The sequence below is a fragment of the Acipenser ruthenus genome, chromosome 5 (genome assembly GCF_902713425.1).
Source record: "Acipenser ruthenus chromosome 5, fAciRut3.2 maternal haplotype, whole genome shotgun sequence".
NCBI classification, from domain to species: domain Eukaryota; kingdom Metazoa; phylum Chordata; class Actinopteri; order Acipenseriformes; family Acipenseridae; genus Acipenser; species Acipenser ruthenus.
In genome coordinates this window covers 83,065,625-83,087,124 of record NC_081193.1, presented here as the reverse complement: position 1 = coordinate 83,087,124, position 21,500 = coordinate 83,065,625, and the positions used below count along the sequence as shown (strand labels likewise).

The window sequence follows — 21,500 nt, the reverse complement described above, 5'->3', positions numbered from 1 at the left end:
ATTTACCAGTTTGTTTTAAAAAAAAAGGACAAAAGGAAATTGTTCTATATTTAGTTTCATGACTTACCCTTTTAAATGCTTTCTGAAAGATATATCTATTGCCTTCTAGAGTTTTCCTTAAAATGGGGGATAGTGTTGTTAATATTATTATTATTATTATTATTATTATTATTATTATTATTATTATTATTATTATTATTATTATTATTTTGTATTTCTACTTTTGTGCGATTATGAAGTACAGTATTATTTGAAACGTACAAAGGAAAGCATGGTATTGTAATATGGATCTGTTTATCAGGTTTCATTGCAATGAATGCAGCTTTACATTTAGTCAATATAATGTGTTCATTGTTGTATACTGTAGATGCAATAGTGACATCTGACAGCACAGATTATGAGATATGTTCTCAAAAAAAACCCCCAAGAAACATTTATAATAATTTTATACTAGTAGTGTCAAAAATCAATGTATATTTTTGTAATTAGATGAACAGTAGTGTATCCTGTATCATTATATAGTAAAAATGATTGTACCAGTTATGCATTTGGTTTTTAATATTGTGTGAAGAGCAGCTTTAACCACTGTAGATTTCTCAGTTGCTAATTTGTTTCTGTATTTTCTTTTCTTCCTGTATTGTATTTACAGTGTGCATTTATATAAACAAGCAAGCCAACACAGGTCCTAATCTTGACAGGAAAAAAGTACAACAGCTTCCAGATCATTTTGGGCCAGACAGACCGTCTGTAGTGTTGCAGCAAGCAGTGCAAGCGTGCATTGACTGCGCTTTCCAGCAAAAGGCTGTCTTCTCTCTGCTCACTCAAGGTTATGGTGGAGAGAAAATATCAGGTATGGAACCACAACATTTTCATCATTTGTAGCGGTGGGTCTTCAGTAACATCAGTTTCCAAAGGATTAGACTTTTAGACAGTATTTTGTCTTTGAAAGTAGACAGGTGGAAGATAGCTTAAAGTTGGCATTGACACAGTTAACCCCAGCTAATACAGTACACCCTCGCTATAACGCCCTTCATTATAACGAACCTGGTCCCTGGACCCCACATAAAAATAAATAAGAAAAGATAATATAAACACACACTGTGAACATCCCGGTCTGTACGCACAGGGTGCCACCTCCGCAGTGAAGTCAACTCTTTTGTCTTAATAAAAAGTGCACGGTGTGTAACTGTGCCTCTGAAATGAAAATAATTTTATGTTGCAACAAAGCTGGAGACTATATTGATTATTTGAAACAATTAGTAATGCAGGCGTATCTCTGTTGTGAATATAGGTTGTCAAAAGCACTGTTTTTTGGCTTGTTCAGCAACCATGCGGCACAGCAAAATTGATTAAAGAAAAAAAAACAACAAAAAAAAAACTTGAGGATCTGATGAACTTTTCATGTCAAACTTTTCATGTCGGGTTGATTTGGAATAAAAGCTCAGTTTGGGATTCTTGCTAGTTGGATTAAGATTTGCTGCGCTTTGAAACGATTCGTGTCAGATTGATTTTGACTAAAAGTTCGGCTTCAATTCGGGATTGTTGCTTTTTGTACTGTGTTTTAATTCTTTAACTAATAGGGTAAAGCAAAGGCAGAATACTGCATACATGAGACAAGCAGGTACATGTAATTCTACTTGTATTCACAATCTCATCTCATTAATTTACTCCAACACGTTATCGTTCATTTTGATTGTCCTTTCGCTGTAGCAAACCCCTCGATATAACAAACAAAAGGCTTGGACCCCAACAGGTTTGTTAGAGCGAGGGTGTACTGTCCTTTAAACTTGGCACAGAAACTGACTTTTGTACACAGTTAGTGGTGAGTGTAAGGAAGGGATTAACAAACTCCCTTGTTGAAGCTGAGTCATTGGGACCCTTTAAGATATGACTTGACAAAATGGTGGGACCAATCAGCCACTAGGAACTGGACTAGCATTGATGAGTCAAATGGCCCATACATTTTCCTATGTTCGTATTTAAAAGACTGACAGCTTGCTTAGATTAGTACTGTACGTGTCAAGCTCTGTCAACCCAGTTGTGGATTTACTTCAGTATTGTATTGACAGTGATCCCTATGGAGGGTGTGTCTTAGACTTTAAAAGTATTCTTTAAACGTATTCTTTAAAAGTATTCTTTCCTGTAGCTTGAGCTATACCGTAGGTTGCCTCCATTTAATTATTCTGTTATGCAATAAGTAGGATGCGGATCAGACATTTTCTAAATGAGCGAGAATCAGTTTATGCAGTGTAGCTCTTGAGCAAATGTATTCCATAATAAGCACATACATTTGTATATGAATATATTTTGAAACTGGCAGATGACCTAAAAAGGGGGCTAGTGGAAAAGGGAAGTGTTCAGCTGCCCGTAACCCAGGCTTACATTTTTATTACCATCAGAGAAAAACATTCATACTTTGTAATTGCAAATAATCAGTGCATTGAAATCTACACCTGTGCCCTTGCACAGCCAATATAGTGAAGATTAAGGAATCAGATCTGGATGTAGCATTTGAACATTGGGATTCATTTCCAAGTATACTTTGTGTACCTGGATAGAAATCACAAGAATACTAAAAGGAAGGCAATGGCCTGATTCATCTCTGTCAGTATATCTGAGAGTTCAGTTTCCATTTATGGCTCCTGACCTCGTTTTGTAGTGTGCTTTTCTTTGAGTTTTTTCTCCTGTGGTGAAATTGTTAGCTGTTCGTTCTTCTAGAAGTGATCTACCTTAAATGGCTTAGAGGTCTGAAGAGCAAGGATCACAACTTTCTCATACAATAAAATGTAATACAATTTACACGTACATCGCATGACAGGAATCAGGAATAAAAATAAATCAAGTTATTCATTACAGTACATTAATACAAATAAATTGGTAACAAAAAAAGCGGATCCACGTGAGAATTGTGTTGACATTTTGATGTTTTTTTGGTTTGCAGCCACGTTTGATGGGAAACAGCACCTCCTTAGCCTGCCAGTAGTGAACAGCATTGGCTATGTGCTGAGGTTTCTGAAGAAGCTGTGCCGTAGCCTGCATTGTGAGAATCTCTTCAGTGATCAGCCTTTCATGCAGCACAGTGCAGCCTCCTACCACAGTGAGAAGTACTTTGAGGGGAATGCACACTCCAGTGAGTACCTGCAAAATACAGTAACTACACCTCTTTGACATGTGTTCAAAAAATACAGCAAATACACCTTTTACATGTGTTACAATACATGGTAAACCCTGCTATTGATTTGATACAGCCACCTGGAATTTCTTTGTGCATCATGAAAATTACTTTACATTAAAATTTGCTACGTAGTGAAATCTTAAAACCTCATTCACTACACAGTGAAACCTCATACACTACACAGTGAAGTCTCATACACTACACAGTGAAACCTCATACACTACACAGTGAAATCTCATACACTACACAGTGAAATCTCATACACTACACAGTGAAATTGCATACACTACACAGTGAAATCGCATACACTTACACAGTGAAATTGCATACACTACACAGTGAAATCGCATACGCTACACAGTAAAATCGCATATATTATTATTATTAATATTTATTTCTTAGCAGACACCCTTATCCAGGGTTACAAGATATCACATTATTTTTACATACAATTACCCATTTATACAGTTGGGTTTTTTTACTGGAGCAATCTAGGTAAAGTACCTTGCTCAAGGGTACAGCAGCAGTGTCCCCCACCTCGGATTGAACCCACGACCCTCCGGTCAAGAGTCCAGAGTCCTAACCACTACTCCACACTGCTGCCTACATAATCAAAAAAAAGATTATTTATTTATTTATTTTTAAACAGCAGACACAAGTACAGACGCGTTGTGGTTATTGTCTTCCTCAGTTCAAACAAAATTATCTAGTTATTTGTGATTTATTACAGATTCAACATTACAGTAAAACTGTACACATCAGTTGTTTCTCAATAACTTATGTTACAATTAATTATTTTGCAACAATACAATTACAGAAATGGAACCAATGAAAATTCCTCATTTAACCCTCCTGGAGATTCAGTTCAAAACATATGTATCCATTTCGCACCTTTTTGTAACAGTATTTCATCACGATCACCACCCTTCCTTGGATTCTTAACCTATTCAATACCCAACTATCTAATGCATGTCCCGTTGGGTTAAAATGTCTCTCTACTGATGATTTAGGGTCACGGTTCCTTATAGCACTTTTGTGTTCACAAATTCTGTTTTTTTTAATAATAACAGCACCCACCAATGTTCTATATGTATTACAAAGCGAGTTTGTAATCACGTTCCCTACACGCTTTGTAAAGGGATATGCTGTGGAATGTCAAAGAGCCAACCAGAAAAAAGCAGGGATGTGCATATTGTCCAGGCAGGTTTCCAAGATGCATGTGCAATGGGTTGAATGTACATCAGGTGTCTAGGAATAATATTGAAGGCATGTGTAATGTGCTGAGCAGGTAACCATAGAAACCTTGCCTGCAATTCTGAGACTATGTTGTGGAAATTATTACCGTGTCATCTGTTGGAGAAGAGCATTATCTGTTATCTTTTTTTTGTACAAATACCTCTGTTTAAGAGGGAATAGATCCACACTACTGTATCTCATTTTAATATTGATAAGATATAAGATAGATTTTAAATATGAGGCCCAAAGTAGCAGCTTGCCCAGAGTCTTAAGCTAATGGCTGTGCTGGAATAGAAAATCCAATTTTACACAGCCGTGTCTGAATGGGCTCAGATCACAGGTAACTGCTTTGCTATTGAAGATTCAGAAGTTTCCTTCTTTTGTGCTGCTTCAGTGCAGAATAGGTTTTGATATGGATCATACAGCTTTTAACTGGTACTCATTAGGGATGTAAATATCGTTTAATAAAAAATCTCTTTAAACTATTTGATTTCTATTGGTTAACCGTTTAACCGTAGTTACACCGTCACACTAAATACCCTTTAAATAAATACCCTTTCCACATATATTTAGTCTTTGTCATTTGTCAAAAAATTACAAATGCTTCTAGGCTGCCACGATTTACGCAATCGTACCACAAGGACAGCTTCTTGATCCAGCTTTCGATTTAGTCAGTGAGAGAATAGATAAATATATCTCATCCTTGGAGTGATGTGTTAAGAATATTGAAGCGATCAAAAATATCTGCCAGGTAAGCATGCAAAGCAAGCCATTCAGAACAAGCTTATCGGGTTCTTCTCATTGTTGTCGGCACTTCAACTGCTGCAGTACCAGTCGACTCCCCTTCATTACTCCCGTTTTCAATACTTTTCAGAAAACAGTCAATTGTTTGATATTTATAAAGCAACTTTTTGAGATAGAGGGCCTCCTCTGGCAAGCAACAGCTGGCACACATCTGCCCTGCTGTAGAGTCTCCTGGTCTCCTGCCTTTTTGGATTGCTATGATCCAGACAAAAATACAAGGCTGCTGCAAATCCAGAGACTTGCCATAAGGGGAGCATACAAAATAACTTACTTCATAAGCTTACGCTGAAAAGGAGTCCATTCAACTCGACAACTTCCTTGAGGCTACAGAGTGCATTTTAATGATCATAACAGCATCGTATATTAATAACAGGACCCTAAATCTTAGCACGGATCTCTTTTTATTGTGCTTAGTGAAGTTAATAATAGGGATCACTAAACCAACAGTGGGGGAGGGAAATGCCTGCAGGGTTAATTTAGAGACAGGCTGCATTTACTGTTGATCATTAAAATATAACCTGATGAATGATGCGTCTGTTTTGCAGTAATATTTGAATATCAAACCCCATCACCAATGACTGACAGTATTTCAGCAGTTAATCAACTGACAGAAAAATGGAAATTGCTTTTCTTCTATATTTAGTCAGCCCATCCTAAGCAGGAGATGACTGCTAGACCAACTGTAGAGCTTTACAGTTACCAAGGGTCTGGATTTACTAGAACTACATTTGTGCCTTACTGTAGCTCCTAGCATATGCGTGCTTTCAGAAATAAGAGGGAACATCACCTAAGAATCAAACTGGGCATCAGCAAATTACTTCTGTGTTTCCTGCTATTAAATATATCTCATTCTAAACATCTAACGAGGGACAAACGTGCTGCATACTGTATTATTACCATGACACGATTCACTGATTGATCTTTAAGAGCGTATATGGGAAAACTACAAAGCGGTATGTAATTCAATATGTATTCAGCAGGTTTCATTCGACTTTATGAAGCAAAATAAGTTCATTCTATAGGTTCATGCAAAAATGTTGGCCATAGCTGTATATAGTAGTATGCATTATGAGCCACATCACTGTTTACTCTGCAAGTGGAAGACATTGCAAGCAGTCTGCAGCTGTGTTCAGAGGATGTGGAGCTGGCAGAATCTGGCTTTTGTGCTCTGTAACGCTCTCTGTTTTTTGGTTGCTGTGGTGATCCAGTCATGCCCAAGTAAATATCCTATGCACAGGAGCATAAACCGATTTTCTCAGAGCCAGCACTGAAACATCCAGGCACCAGAGAGTGATCCAGGTAGGCAGGAGGTGCTTGGAGCCTTGTCTCTGTATGGTTTGTGAGGTGCACATCTCTATAGCTTGTTGTAAAAAAGGTACTATAACCATCATGCATGAATGTATGTATGCATGTGTGCAGTCTAATAGCTAGCTGGCACGATAAAAATTAACAGTACAGTCAGCAGATTCGAGCATGCAAAGGGTGGAATGTCAGCTGTGGTTTGAAGGGGTCCAGGAGTCTTTTGTGTTCTGCTGCAGCATTTATGAAATGCAAATCCTAGATCTGCAAGCGTTTTTTAATTACTTTCTTTGTGCCAGGCAGCATTTTCTTCATCATGTGTGGTTTGCCATATTTTGAAATGCTTTTCAGACTGTTTCGTAAATGGTAATGCATACAGTGTTTTGTAGCCTGATAGTTTGTATTGATGATAACGTCTGTACCTTTGAATTGCCACTGTAAGGCTGTATATGGCTGAAGTTAAGTGTCTTTTATCTGTCATTATTTCAAGTACAGGCAATATCTTCATTTTGCAAACGAATAATTTAACCCAATAAAACTTCTTTTTTTAGATCTTATTTTATTCAAAGTACTGTGTCTGCTTCCCAGACAGCAACCAGCTACCTATATTATTCAGAACTGACAATGTATGGATTAATGGAAAAATAATGTGTTTCAAGTTCTTTGATGTACAGATTTCCATGTAGGGATGAGTCGGTATACCAGTTTTGTGGTTTTGGTACAATAAGGTATCAATACCGTTCCTGTCATTCTACTCCGCAAATATCGTAATTACAGTATACAAATTAATGCTATGTTCATGTTCCTAGGAACAAAGAGGTCATTTTCAGTACTACTCAGCCTCGTGTCAGTGTGGTTTGTGAGGTGCACAGCTCTTATGGCATGTTGTAAAATAGGTGTTATAGCCATCATATATGTATATGTGCAGTCTCTTATTAATGGCTAGCTGGCACGATGGAGATGGTGCCTCACACTTAAGCATTCCATCCACTTCTACCTTGCTGTCAATCACCATCAGGACAGCAGTTTGCCTTTGCATTTTTTTACTGCAAACATGCTTCTAAACCACGCGCTGATACTTGCAACCTTAGCAAAGTGTCTGAGGAAGATGTTTTTGTGAACTGGTTATGCTGTGTTTTGATAATGGTTTTGAAGAGTACAAGCGACTGCAGGGGGACAGCCTAGTTATTCATAATGTAGTTTTGTTTAAACAAGTTACAGTATTCAGACTTCCTTAGGTAAGTGAAAACCACCTTTTTTTGTACAAACTCCACATGTGTAATAATCATTAGCAACAACATTGGAAGCTTGCGTGTGCAGGAGTGCCACCTGAACTGCAGATATAAATCCAATAACATATGTCTTAGTATTCAAATACATGTTTAAAGCATTCCATGAAAATGAGCTTGATTTTATTTTTTAATTTTTTAATTTTTGTTAATTACCTTGGACATTTTATACCAGCCCATCGTTTGTTGTATTTCTACATTGGTCAATGAGTTTACATGTAATTGAGGGGTGAGTGTATGTTCCAGGTAATGGTTAAAACTCCTTTAACGGTCCCTCGTATTGTCCTTGTTCATGTGTGTTTGTTCTCATTTATTATATGAATGGACATTAATGTCTAATCACCTAAATTGACGAGTTATGATTGGAATAAATAAATTCAATCAAAGGTCAGGTTTTTTTTTAGGAATTAGCTTGAGTTCATGAACTATACAACAGTACAGGTTGAATTGGGTTGTTTATGGGGAAGTTGTAAAATGTTTAAGTGATGTTCATAATTAATTAATTTCTCAATTGCACATCTGGAAAGCCCACTGCAAGTGTTCTGCAACCCAAACCCAGCCAAGTGCAATACATAAATGCTTTAAAACGTGATTGTACCGGTACATTTCCCACCCTGCCATACAGAGTGTCTGGCTATTTAACTTTACTTTGACTTACTGTAGGGATTACCCATCTTAAGTTAACAAAATAAAAGTATGCTTCAGACTAAGTGTGCTGCAAGGTTAGCCTTTCAAATTGTGACTGCTGTTTATTCTTTTTTTTAGAAACAAAACTTCTCTGTATTGTGACTTTCAGAATTGATCTTGCCATGTGTTTTTTTTTTTCTCTTCTTTCGAAGCAGCAGAAACTTCAATGCCGGAAGATTACCTGGTCGACCCCATAGATCCGAAGAGATACTCTGTGGACCCCACTGACTCTGCGTTTAACTTGATGAGCTCTCCCTACCCGCCGAAGCCCTCCTATGGCTATCGCTCCTGCCAGCAGTTCCCAGGAGGGCCCGCCCCAATAGGCCTGTGCAGGCAGGCATCCAGTCCCAGCACCTTCCAGGAAGGAAATAGAAGTGGTAATAATAACACGGTGGATACATGCGTGATGCACACATACAAGCACCTTCTGGGTTCTGGTTCTGAGTATGGTGCTCCAATATGAACTAATTATTTTCTCCAAGTCAGCTTTTATTTGGTTTTAAACCTTCTTTGAGCTTGAGCTAGAGATCCAATGTGACCTTTCAGCTCTGCCAGCCACACCTACCTCTGTGGTAAATAGATATAGAGCAGGTGGGGCCTGCAGAATTGGAACCATCGGAATGATTGCAGACACCACAGAGTGGTTAAGTGAAATGTAAAACAGACATTTAAATGACGCTACTTGCTCTTTAACTGAATTGAAAGATGTCATTCATTTAGATTCTCCTCGTAAAAAAGCTGCTGTTCTTCGTGTTATCTGAGTTGACTACATTGAGAAGCTAAGGCAGCGGACGTACCATCCCCTCACTGACCCAAGGCGGTCGTTGATTCTTGTTGTTTATTGAGCTTCCACCTGCCATGGGATATTCTTGCATTCCCTTCAGCTGCAGTAAATAATTCTATCTTGCCCGTTCTAATGGATATCCTCCTAGCGGCTGATGAATGAATAACTCTGCAATCAACATAAGATACAGTCAACTCTCGACTACAGAGCTTGCTCTTTTGTTAAACTCTTAGACGTTCATCTTTGAACCATATGGCATGCGGTTTGCATCCAGCCCCTGCTTTTCCACTCAATTCAGTGGGCTTGGGTGCCAGGGCATTACACTGTCGTACACTTTTGTTCTTCATGTCTCACGTGCAGTTTTGAAAGCAGCACATGTTGAAGCAAACCTTGTATTTCCATAAAAAAAGGATATCTGGTACCCATACTTGATTAAAGAAAGCTCTTGGTTTCAAGCCTTACTTTCAGGTAGTCTGTTTCGCTTACACTTCCTGGTTAGTTTGAGCTTTGACCCCCATAAGATGTGGCGGCTGAGGTGAACTGGAAATAGCCTGAAAAAAGACATGCAATTTGACAATATTTTTTTTAACCTAAAAAAAGCATTTTTGCTGTGACGTGTTTCTTTCAAAACTTCACATGAGACCCACATGGCAAATGGACGTGCACTATAGGTAAGCTTTATGGAATCATTTAATTTGCTATAATCCCTTTAAAACGTAGAATAGACTGTGTCATTTTAAAACATACATCACCATAAGTCTTCTCATAGCCTCTGAAAACAATATTGCCTAGTAATGCTTTCCCTCGCTATGCTGTAGCAATAACAAACCTTTACTAAAAGAGCTAAAAGGTAACCACATTCCTAATACTAGGAGGAATGACATAATTACCTAGCAGAAAAAAACCCCACACATTTTAGGAATTCATTTTTCTCACGCTCATGTAATGACGAGACCCCTTTTCCTTTTTTCCATTAGCCTATAGTCCTTCACCTGAGACACAGGATACCGCCCCTCCACCCAGCAAAGACCCCTCCACCTGGACAGTGGAAGATGTGGTCTGGTTTGTGAAGGATGCAGACCCCCATGCTTTGGGGCCACATGTAGAGATATTCAGGAAACATGTACGTAATCTGAATTGTGAAAGGCTTTTAAATAAAGCAGTAAGATGGAATCTTTGTATTTTATCCAGTGTAGTCTTGGCATTGATTCTGGTTGCACGGTTACAATTCTGCAGACATGTGTCCGAGATATTCACAAATATGTAAACAGGAGATACTGACATTCGTCATTACCACCACGTATGTAGGGTGCAGTAACTACTGAAGATGCTATTATTAAGCTGTGATATTGAATGATGTGGATTTCACTTCAGTCACCCAGATCCCATTAGTCATTACATGAGTTTGAATACAGTAAACAGCAATAATACAGATTCAGGTACTTCACTTAATTAGGCAATGATAGGCAGGTTAATGCTTTGAGTTTCTGGTGTCTCAGGCAGGATATCAGTAACAGATTTTTAGCTTACAAGTTCAAGAATAAATAATGAAAATGACTTTTTTGAATTAATTTGTTTTTCCTTTGAGTGCGGACCTTTGTTACTTTGTTCTGAGCTTGCAAGTTCATCATATACAAATAAAAACATATAGATGCATATTATTAAACATAGCAATAGAATATACACATTGAGAAAACTTTATCATTAAAAAGCAACAAGAGGGGGTCCCCGAACTGTTCACCTGGTAAAAGCACTGCCGCGTGGCGTTCAGGGTGAGTCATACAACCAGAGATCGCAAGTTCGAATCCTGGTTGTGCGAGGCAGCCGGTCTTCGCTGGGGACTCCAGGGGCGCTGCATTGGCTTTGGTGCTCCCAGGGTTGGGGAGGTGGGATCCTGCTTAGACTGTTTCTCCTCACCGCTCTGTGCCGACCCCTACAGGCCAGGCGCTGAGTGAGCTTGGGGGGGGGGCGGAGATTTGCTGGGCTGGTCTTTGTCCTCCAGAGGCCAGTAGCCTGCAGACATCCACTCTCGAGTTCCTGGGTGTAAAGAGAAGCCGATTGGCTCATGGGATCGGAGGATGCCCACTGAGCCTCGGGTCCCTGAGCTGTGTGGGGAATCTTGAATCTTCATGGAAGCCTTCAAATACTTGTAGTGATATCAAGTATACATGAGACTCCAAATAGGACACCAAGAAGATAAATTGATCAACAAATGTTCTTAAATTGAGGCTCTTAAATTGAAAGCCACAACAATCAATAATTGATTTTTGTTGCTGTATCTTGCATCTTTCATAAAAAAGTTGTTGCTGCTATATTGACAAATGCTGTTTTCAGGCAGCACTTTTTTTTGTTTGTATTTGTTTTGCTGTAATATTCCCTAAATGTTGGTGTCTGGCTCCTCCTTTGCAACTACCCCATACCAGAGGAGACAGAAACCAGTTTATGGCATGATACATTAAAACAGAAAAATAAAATAATGTGCCTGGAAGCATCATTTGGCAATATAAGGTGAAGGGGATTATTTTAGTACGTTTTCATAAGTGCATTGGAAGCTTGGAGAATATTTATGATTTAATGTTGTGTTTCTGTTTGGCAGGAGATAGATGGAAACGCTTTGCTTCTCCTGAAGAGTGACATGATCATGAAATACCTGGGACTGAAGCTCGGACCGGCACTGAAACTCTGCTATCACATCGATAAACTAAAACAGGCAAAGTTCTGAATTCTCTGATAGGCAGGAAAACATTTGGTTAGAAGCATTGAACAGTGGGGCAATGCAAGTTAGAGGATATTTCTGGAAAAGGACTGATTTGATTGCTTTTGAAGTTGTTTTTTTTTTACCAGCCCCAGGCAAAGTAGAGATATGTGCAAAGTGAAAGAATTACCTGCATATATGGCAAATTAACTGTTATTTGTGTTTCTCCGTTCTGGCTACTATGTGTCATTCATTTTGAACAGGCATTTTATAGTTTCAGTGAGTTGTTATGTACTAAATATATGCCTCAAAACTTTGATACCATATTGGTTATATACAGTAGCCAACTCCAGCTCAACTACAAGGTGATAATGGAAATTATATGTGACATTTTTCTATGTAACTCTAGGTCTTTTATCACAGAAATACTCACTAGCCAGGCCTGTTTAGAATCATCAATAGTCCACACAGCAACAGCTACCTTAATATAATGCCAAAAGTCCAAAGTCACCTCAAACTCATTATTTTGAGATTACCTTCAATTTAGCTTTGGTAGAGGGCTGAGAGCTCTTGGTTCCAAGGACAACCTAAGACAATTGCATGTGAAAATGGCCCCCATACTTATATATACTCATACCATGTACATATTCATAAGATATACACAACAATACATCAACACCACCTGCTGGGCATTTAACACATTACAGCTCACTGTAATTAGTTACTCAGTAGCCAATCCTAAATTAATATGTGATTTATCTGCTTAATTACTGAACCGAGAGATATCTTTATCCACATGCTACCTAGATTAGAAATGGGTTGTCTGGCACATCTTTAAGGCCAAGCTAGTTTTAAAATGTAAGATTTGAGTCTGTTTGGGAATTGGATTGTTAGAGCGGCTAAACATTAAGCAGAAACATAGTTTGGCATTACATTACAACTTATCTGCTTGTCATGTTTTCCAGACAATTAGAACTTGAATTAGGCAATATCTTGGGTAAGTGCTTTTCATTTTTACATTTTCACAACATCTCTGTACTGTACATTTGTTCGGATTTGAAAGAAGGCAGATAATCAGGAAAACGACGTAAAGTTTTCCCATGTGTTGCATTTCAACTCCACATTTGCTTCAGGTGTAAGTAGTGTTGGGGTAAAACATTTTATAAAGCCATGTTTTCTTTTATATATATACACACACACGGGCTTGCTGTTTATGTACCTGAGTGTATTGCAATTGTAAATAATTGCATTTCATATTAAGTTAGTAATATATGTTCAGAAATAATTCACAGTACTGTTGTATGTGTTGTGGCAGTTGTGTTAAAAACAAAAAATGTAGGTTATTATTTTTTAGACATCAAATGAGAAATAGAAATGACAAAATATACTGTGGGCAATCCTGGACATTTTTAAACAAGGCTGTCTAATTGCCTTGCAGTCATATACGTTCAAGCTTTAGCCATAGAGGCTACATCTAGCTGTATTTGCTTAGGTAGTCTGTCGTGCTCTCTGTTATACATATGAGAGCTTGCACCATACTTTTGTGGTTCCTGCAGTCTTTATTTGCTCTCATTTTTAAATTAGATGGAGACCTGTTAGGAGCAGTTTCAGCTGAAAGCTGAATCTTGCCTTTTTTTCCTTTTTTTTTCTTTAAATGCTGAGGTACCCGGTGCAAAACACTGGGCCCACAAAATTCTCTCGCATTTTAGCTGAAGCATCAGTGTTACTTGTTGACTGAATTGCCTCCTTATCAAATGAGAGCTAGTCTTTTTGGAAACTTTCAGCTACGACTGTGTGTGTGTGTACGTACTGCATTTGTGTGTGTGTTTTTATTGATATCTGTATCTGAATGCTGCTTTTTATGATAATAGGTATAAGCCAAGTTGAAAAAGAAAAATCTATGTTTATGCCAGGATAGCTGCTACATGGATCATTTCATGTTGGTGCTAACTTTTAATATGTGTTGTGTTTTTTCTGCATTAATATGGGGGACATAAGTGTGCCGATAATGACATTAACAATTGTAAATGAAGAAGATGGTACATTTTCTTACGTTTTGTTTAAGATCAAAGAAAAAAAAAATGTTTTAGTATCTTGCAGCACTCACCCATAACTTGTATACATTTAATAATCAGTGTAATACTGATGAAGGCATTATCCAAAAACTTGTATCTACTTTTCTTCTTGTTTTACCTCAGTTTCACAGCATTCCGTGTTAAGTTTCTCTATTTGTAGTAACACTGCTAGCTGAACACAGGATAAACTGCTATGGACAGTATGGCTACAGTACCTCCAGTCTATGGGATGAGTTTGGTAAAATCCAGACAGATCATCCTGCCCCAATATACTCATTTTATACTTGAAACTGCCCAGAGAATCAACTTGCGTCATCCAAAAGCACCTGCAGTATTCAAACATGAAATCTGTGTACTTGTTTATCTGTTCATATTGCCTACCTTGATATACTAGTAACATCTTGATTGTGGAAAGTGTTTTTTTTTTTTTTCGACATTCTTGTCACAGCTGTTCTCGTTGTAGGTGTAGGTTGTAGTTAGGTAGGGTTTACTTACTTATTTCTTGCCTCCACCACCGCCCCACCCCTCAAGTTGAGTAAAGTACCGTTTGCTTACAAATGCCTGAAATGCCAATCATAAAAACACTTCAACAAATATACCAAAAGGCTGACTAGTTAGGGTTCCGAGAGCCACAGTTTAACAGCACCTTAATCTACTTTACAGATAGTCCTGGTCATGTGGTCACAACCACAGTTCAGCTGCGTTTAGTGTGTCCTGGTCATGCGGTCACAACCACCGTTCAGCTGCGTTCAGTGTGTCATGGTCATGCGGTCACAACCACCGTTCAGCTGCGTTCAGTGTGTCATGGTCATGCAGTCACAACCACAGTTCAGCTGCATTCAGTGTGTAAAGGAATTAACATGTTCCGATTTGAACTGCTGCGTTGATACCGCGGGGCTCTCGTTTCACAGTTTATTGGTGTTACACCTTTTAATAATAAATGTGTTGTTACCATATTGGTTATAACAGGCTTGTATGTTTCATTCAGTAACACTAAATGTAAACGTTCAGTTCACATGATAGTTGGCTTGCAGTTCCAGGTTATAACTGCCTATGCAGATTTACTGTCAGATCTCAAAAGCAGAACTGGTGTCTGCCATTTTTGCATTGTGACTGCATTGTATTTAATTATCTGCCACAAGTAATTAAAATAAAGCTAAGCATTTTTTTTAAGTTAATGTTCTGTAGTTCCAGTACTTCTTCAGCTTACATACAGACACAAGGTTAGCTGGTTTTGATAGGCCCAGGGGAATGGTCAAGATGGGCTTGTTAAGTTACACAATTCATTATCAATGTTCCAAATAAAACTGCTCCAATGACCCAGCTGTGAACTCACTGACTCACAACATGCAGCAACAGAGATCCATTTCCATTTCTGTGACTACAGGGGATATTGACATTTGAGGAAGCTTGATTTGAAGGAGAAAAAAAATTCTAGTTTTTATCGAATTGGTAGAAGTTAATTGTGCTTTTGAAGTTAGTGGTGAAATTGAAAGGAAACAAAAGACGTACAGATATTTCAGGCATTAAGAATTGTAAATAGAAATGTAAAAGTTTGCATTGCAAATTTATACCAGGACAGGTATTTTAGAAAGCTGCGCGGTGTGTGCTTTCAGTGTTTTTTTGTGTACCCTTTGAAATCATTTTCAAGCAGTTTTATTGTGTATTTCATAAGTATTTTAGTGGAGCACTCCTTATTGGCTAGAAAAGGGACAGTACAGTATTTAAAATTGTTCAGTGCTGTTAGTGTGTCTGAGTTGAGTCGTGCTCAGGTTGTGTTTATGCAACTATGGTGCTTTTTTTTAGATACCACAGTTTTCCTACAAGAATGACTTTCAGACTTTGCTATAATGTTTCACCTGTGAAGAAATTACAGATTTTCTTATTTTATATATATATATATATATATTTTTTTTACATAGTTGTAGTCAAAAGTTTACATACCCCAATGAAAATGTATAATTTCTAGAAACTTCTCAAAAAGAAATAATTATAGGAAGAATCTTTGGTAGGAAAACTTTTGCTTTTGTCGATGAGGGAAAAAGTTACAAGAAATAGATCTACAATTATTTATTAAAGCAATTTTTTTGCAAAACTCTAAAAATGCTAATTCAAAAGTATTCATACCCTGACAAGAAAAATTAAATTAATAGCTAGTTGAGGCACCTTTAGTAATAATACCTCTTTTAAACGATTTTGGCATGATTCTTTAATGATTTTTGACCATTCTTCAACGCAAAATTGTTCCAGTTCATTAAAATTCTTCTCTTGTGCACAGCCTTCTTCAACTCATACCAAAGATTCTCAATCGGATTTAGATCGGGACTTCGACGAGGCCATTCCAAAACCTTGATTTTATTCTTTAACCATTCTGAAGTAGATTCTGATGTGTGCTTTGGATCGTTGTCGTGTTGGGACATACAGCTGCGCTTTAAACCAAGTTTTGTAGCGGAGGGTTTCAGATGATTGGCCAGTATCTTTTGGTATGCTATGGAATCCATTTTACCATGTATTGGAACTAAATTTCCTGTGCCATTAGACTGTGCCATTAGATTAGAGGAATAACAGCCCCATAGAAGGATATTACCACCTCCATGCTTGACAGTAGGTATGGTGTTCTTTTCTTTGTATGCCTCACCAGACTTTCTCCAAACGTAACAACTATCAACATGACCAAATAGCTTGATTTTTTGTTTCATCACTCCACAAAACATTTGACCAGAACTCATATCCATCATTCAAATGCCGTTTTGCAAACTTTAAGTGACCTTGTGCCTTTTTCCGAAGAGTGGCTTTTTCCTTTGATGCGACCATTGAGTCCTTCATGCAATACTCGACCTATGGTTGAAATGGAAACCCCAGTCCCACTTGCAGCCAATTCTTCTACTTGTTCTTGGTGAAAGAACCTTCTTTCTTCCAGACCAAGGGAGCATTATGACAGTACCATGAGTTGTACTTCTTGATAACAGAAACAAAAGTTGAAATTGGGATACTTAAACGCTTGGAAGTCTTCTTGTATCCTTCTCCAGCTTTATGACAATAAATAATTTTCTGCCTAAGGTCTTCAGATAGCTCTTTACTTTTTCCTATATTGACTTATTGGTAATGACAGCAATCATCCTATGCCTAACCCTTTTATACTCTCTAAGAATGTTCACCTACAATCCAGCATTTTCTAGACTTTTCTAGAATTAGGTTCTGCATTATCATATTGAAATTTCTAGCACCTTGTAGACAATACTATCGTAGCATCAAAGGGTATGAATACTTTTGAATTAGCATTTTTGGAGTTTTGAAAAAAAATTGCTATTTCTTGTAACTTCTTCATCCGCAAAAGTAAAACTTCTGCTACAAAAGATTTTTCCTATAATTATTTGTTTTCGAATAATTATTAGAAATTATACATTTCCATTGGGGTATGTAAACTTTTGACTACAACTGTATAGATATACACATACATACTAGGGCTGTCAGTCGATAAAATTGTTGGATGGGTTAATTTATGGGCATTAGTTGATTAATTGGTAGATTAATTCGTGCACATTTTTAATAAAGGTAACACTATTATAGCGACTGCATAGTAATACTGAACAATCTATGGAATCTAAAAATAAATAAATAATAAGCCAATGTGAATTTGGTCGTTTTAAAAGCATTTTTATTATTATTTTTATTTCACAGGACATTGGTTGTTTCCATAGCTACGTACTTGACTTCCTCCTTGTACTTCTGAATCATAGCAGAACCTGAGGCACGAAGAGATGAAGCCGTTCTGAATCTTGTTACACATACCCGAGAATACTGGGGCTATTGACAAGTGATTGCTTAACATGCTGTCGTAGTCAGAAATCAGAGAAAGTAATTCCACATAATGACCTTTATTTGAAGAATTGGTGCCTTCATCAGTCCCGGTATTTCTGGTGTATGCTGTACCTCCATTTTTTCCCGCCTCTGCTCACTAATGATTGGACACCTCTAAAACAAGGGACAGATCTTTGACTCTCCCATTGGTTAAACCTACTAAAGACTTTCAACTGTCCCGCCTCCACTCAATTATGATTGGACTGCCGCAGAGAAAATGCTGATCTTCTATTGGTTGATTTTATTTTTTATACAAAAATAGAACTGCACGATTACATTTTTAAAAAATGAATCTGCGATCAACTCTTTAGTTGATTAATCGGTCTGATTAATCTATTAATTGGAGCAGCCCTAATATATTATTGTTATTATTATATATACACATTAGGGGTGTTAATCTGGACATTTTCTATTGATCGATTAATCATAAGATCTATTAATTGATTAATCACACAAGACAATTACAAAGTATTAACATAATGCTATTGTAGCCGGCCAATCAGTGAAAGACAGATGTTTGTGATACCAATCCAGGTAACGTTTATTCTCGTATCTCCCAGATATACAGTAACTTCATTATGCCTTTTCCGATTATACAAACAGGAAGATGAACTGATATTCTTGCAAGTTTGAAACTGCCAAAGTAATGCACTGACTACACGGTTGTACTACAATCAAAATGTCTTGAGCTTTCTTCATCTTTAATGCCAATAACAGCAAACACAAACTGTATACGCTGTACACAGTTAAATCACTAAGCCAGACAGTTTTTCAAACAAACAAGTTTTTCAGTATAGATTTTCTGATGATGTTTGAAAGAAAAAAACAGTTGAATAAAAAGAAAAAATCAACTTACTTGCGACTAAGTTGATACAATAAACCTGTAGTACTGCTGTGAAAGGAAAGTGCCGAAGTAGCAGTCTTATTTTGTCCGTTCTGAGATATTGTGAAATATTGGGTGTGCAGTACCTTCCACTAAGTACCCACCACCATTTGTCAAGCTTTGTTTCTATATACTGCTCTCGGGTAGGCAAGATTAATCGATCAAGTCTTTTAAATCAATTGAAGCCCACAGGTGTGATTTAATCAGTTTAAAACCCTGCATCTTGTGAATCTTTTAAAGCAGGTTTTCTAGCAAGAGGAAATAGCACAAAAATTGCACTGCGCCACAGGATACATATTTTTGTCTCTAACTAAGTGATTGGTTATCTTCTAATGTATTTATAATGTTTTGGGTTTTTTTTTACAAGTATTTTAAACAAAGGGCAGCTGTGTTAAGTCATTTTAATATTTGGAGACATTGTAACAGCCTGTATGGTTTTGTTTTTTCTTTGTAGTTATGGTAAGCATGACATCCCTGTGAGAATTGCTGTTACAATTTACTGTGGTTAAATCAGTATTACTGTATCATCATATGTGCACTGGGCAGACTGACTTAACATGTCCAATATATGATTCAGTATGTACTTTACTACAGGGTGCGTGAGGCAGTTACCTGGGTTGGTCTGGCCATCTTTGTCCTGTATTTGTTATGAAACATCCATATTGAGTAAGAAGTGATTCACACTCAAACAAATGGGCTAAATCATAAAGAGGCTTCATTTTATATTTATCAGACCTGCTTTATTTATTTAGACAATATGGACTATTCTGCAGTAAGGGCCACTAACCAGCTTCCCTTGTTATCATCAGCACTCACTGTATACTATCTACTCTCTTTCCTTCTGTAAGACAGAATTCACACATAACCATCTATGACAGCAGCACAACTTGGTCAGATCAGGGTAAACAGCACTTTTTAGCAGGAACATGAGCTCCAGGTTATCCTAGTTCAGATGCACACTACTGCAGCATAGGCCATATACGGTACAGGGCAATGTGTTATATTGTGATATACTGATGTTATCCACAATAGGTTTAGGAAGTAAAGATTAGACTGAAGGTTTAGACTGAAGCCTGTGATCCATAACCTGCTCCATCATGTCAGTAGTAAATACTTTTGCCATACATAATATTTTGTGTTTGCTGTCAGACACTGCAAGGGTGCTTTTAATTATAAATATAGCATGTGTACAGATTTAAATGATTAAAAAAAACAAAACATTTTGTCGGTTACTGAACTGCCTTTGAAAACTTTGGAGTGTGTTGTTTTTAGTGTTTTTATTATTATTATTATTTGCAAAAATGTCTAGTAGTTACTGGTTTGGAAAACACCTGTTATCTCTTTTCGTGTTTCTTCTTTCAAAATAGCATAATACAATTCCATACCATATCCAAATCATACAGTCATTTAAATAGTGTCCATCATGAACAAACATCCTGAGGCGCTTTTAAAGAATAGAAATAAAAGAAAAGCTGTTGACTGCTAGACTGGCAAAGTCTAAATCAAGACAGTGTTGAAAGTATTCCAGTTTGTTATAAAGTTTCTTAGAGAATAGAGTAGCAGATTTATTTCTCATTTTCACTACAGTTCATCCATTTCTAACAGTTGTAAATTGCCTAGAGATGTGTGTTTATGATATAAAGTGCAGCTACACAGAATAGTAAATATTCCTATTGTATATTACTGTTCATTCTTTGTGTCATGGCATGCATCTCAAACAGATACGCATTATTCGTTTTATGTAGCAGTTGAAAAAACAACTATAAAGTCTGCCAGGTATTAGACTTTTTTTCTTCTTTTTTGCCGTGTGAAGTGATTGGCTGCTTTAGGCTCTTTTGTAAAGACTGTTATTTTTTTGTAATCCATGTCTTTTTATTTAAGAAGCACATTGTTCTGTAAAGTGCTGTACGGTGATGTATGTTTCAAAGGTTGCACAACATGTAAACTGCTTCAATAAAAGAATCTTAAATGTATATGTATCAGTGTCTCCTTTAAACACAAAGGAATCTTAGAAGTGTGAAGGCTTCGCAGCTGTTGGTAAGTTCCTGGAGAATGAATCTTAGGAGAGAGAATGGACCAAGGTCTTTCCAAAGCTGTTTATTTAGCTGTGTTGGGCTGTGCAGTAAATGAATGATGCGTGCTATTGGCTCAGTACATATTGTGGAATTATAAACAGTCCATTTAAAAGACCTGAGGGCATGCCCTCAGCAATATCTATATGCACGCAATACTTGCATATGAGACATGCAGCTTATTTTCCATTACATTGAACAGACATTCAAAGAACCATTTTAGAAAAATTATAAATCAATGTGATGATGATGATAAGTTGCTTTTTCGTTTTTTTTTTTTATTTTTTTATGTTATTCTCAAGCTTCTCAAAGCAGTTTACAGCCAGCAGTAGGCAAACGCAGAAACTTCAAATCATTTTATGACAGGAAAACTCAAGTGAACTGAAGTTAATTTGCAACTTTTCAGCATCAGACTTGCTTGGTTTTACAAAGCACACAAATGGCCAGATTCTGACAAGCTCTTTCTAGTAACTCACTTTAAATCCACTATTTCTACCCCTCACCCCCTCAATAATGTTTTCTTAATAATGTTTTATTATGCATGATAAAAACAACGACAAAACCTGGTTGTTTGTTGGCTGTGCACTCCTCCTTCCCAGATGCCTTTTTATTTGTAATTAGCCTATGGTTAAATGTATTT

General features: G+C 37.2%; 1 protein-coding gene across 6 annotated transcripts in view; it reads left to right on the top strand.

Moving 5' to 3' along the window:
• The window catches only part of scml4 (Scm polycomb group protein like 4), a 55,082-nt gene extending 34,321 nt beyond the window's left edge, over positions 1 to 20,761 (top strand). For 5 of the 6 annotated variants that reach the window (XM_059024646.1, XM_034005112.3, XM_034005113.3 and 2 more), the window contains 5 exons: positions 650 to 850; positions 2,942 to 3,130; positions 8,643 to 8,867; positions 10,252 to 10,397; positions 11,871 to 20,761. In XM_059024646.1, coding sequence (XP_058880629.1) covers positions 650 to 850; positions 2,942 to 3,130; positions 8,643 to 8,867; positions 10,252 to 10,397; positions 11,871 to 11,996 — 887 coding nt within the window. In that variant the 3' untranslated portion in view covers positions 11,997 to 20,761. The remainder of the gene's footprint in view (positions 1 to 649; positions 851 to 2,941; positions 3,131 to 8,642; positions 8,868 to 10,251; positions 10,398 to 11,870) is intronic. The other variant, XM_034005111.3, reaches the window with a different exon arrangement.
• Positions 20,762 to 21,500: the final 739 nt, after the last annotated feature.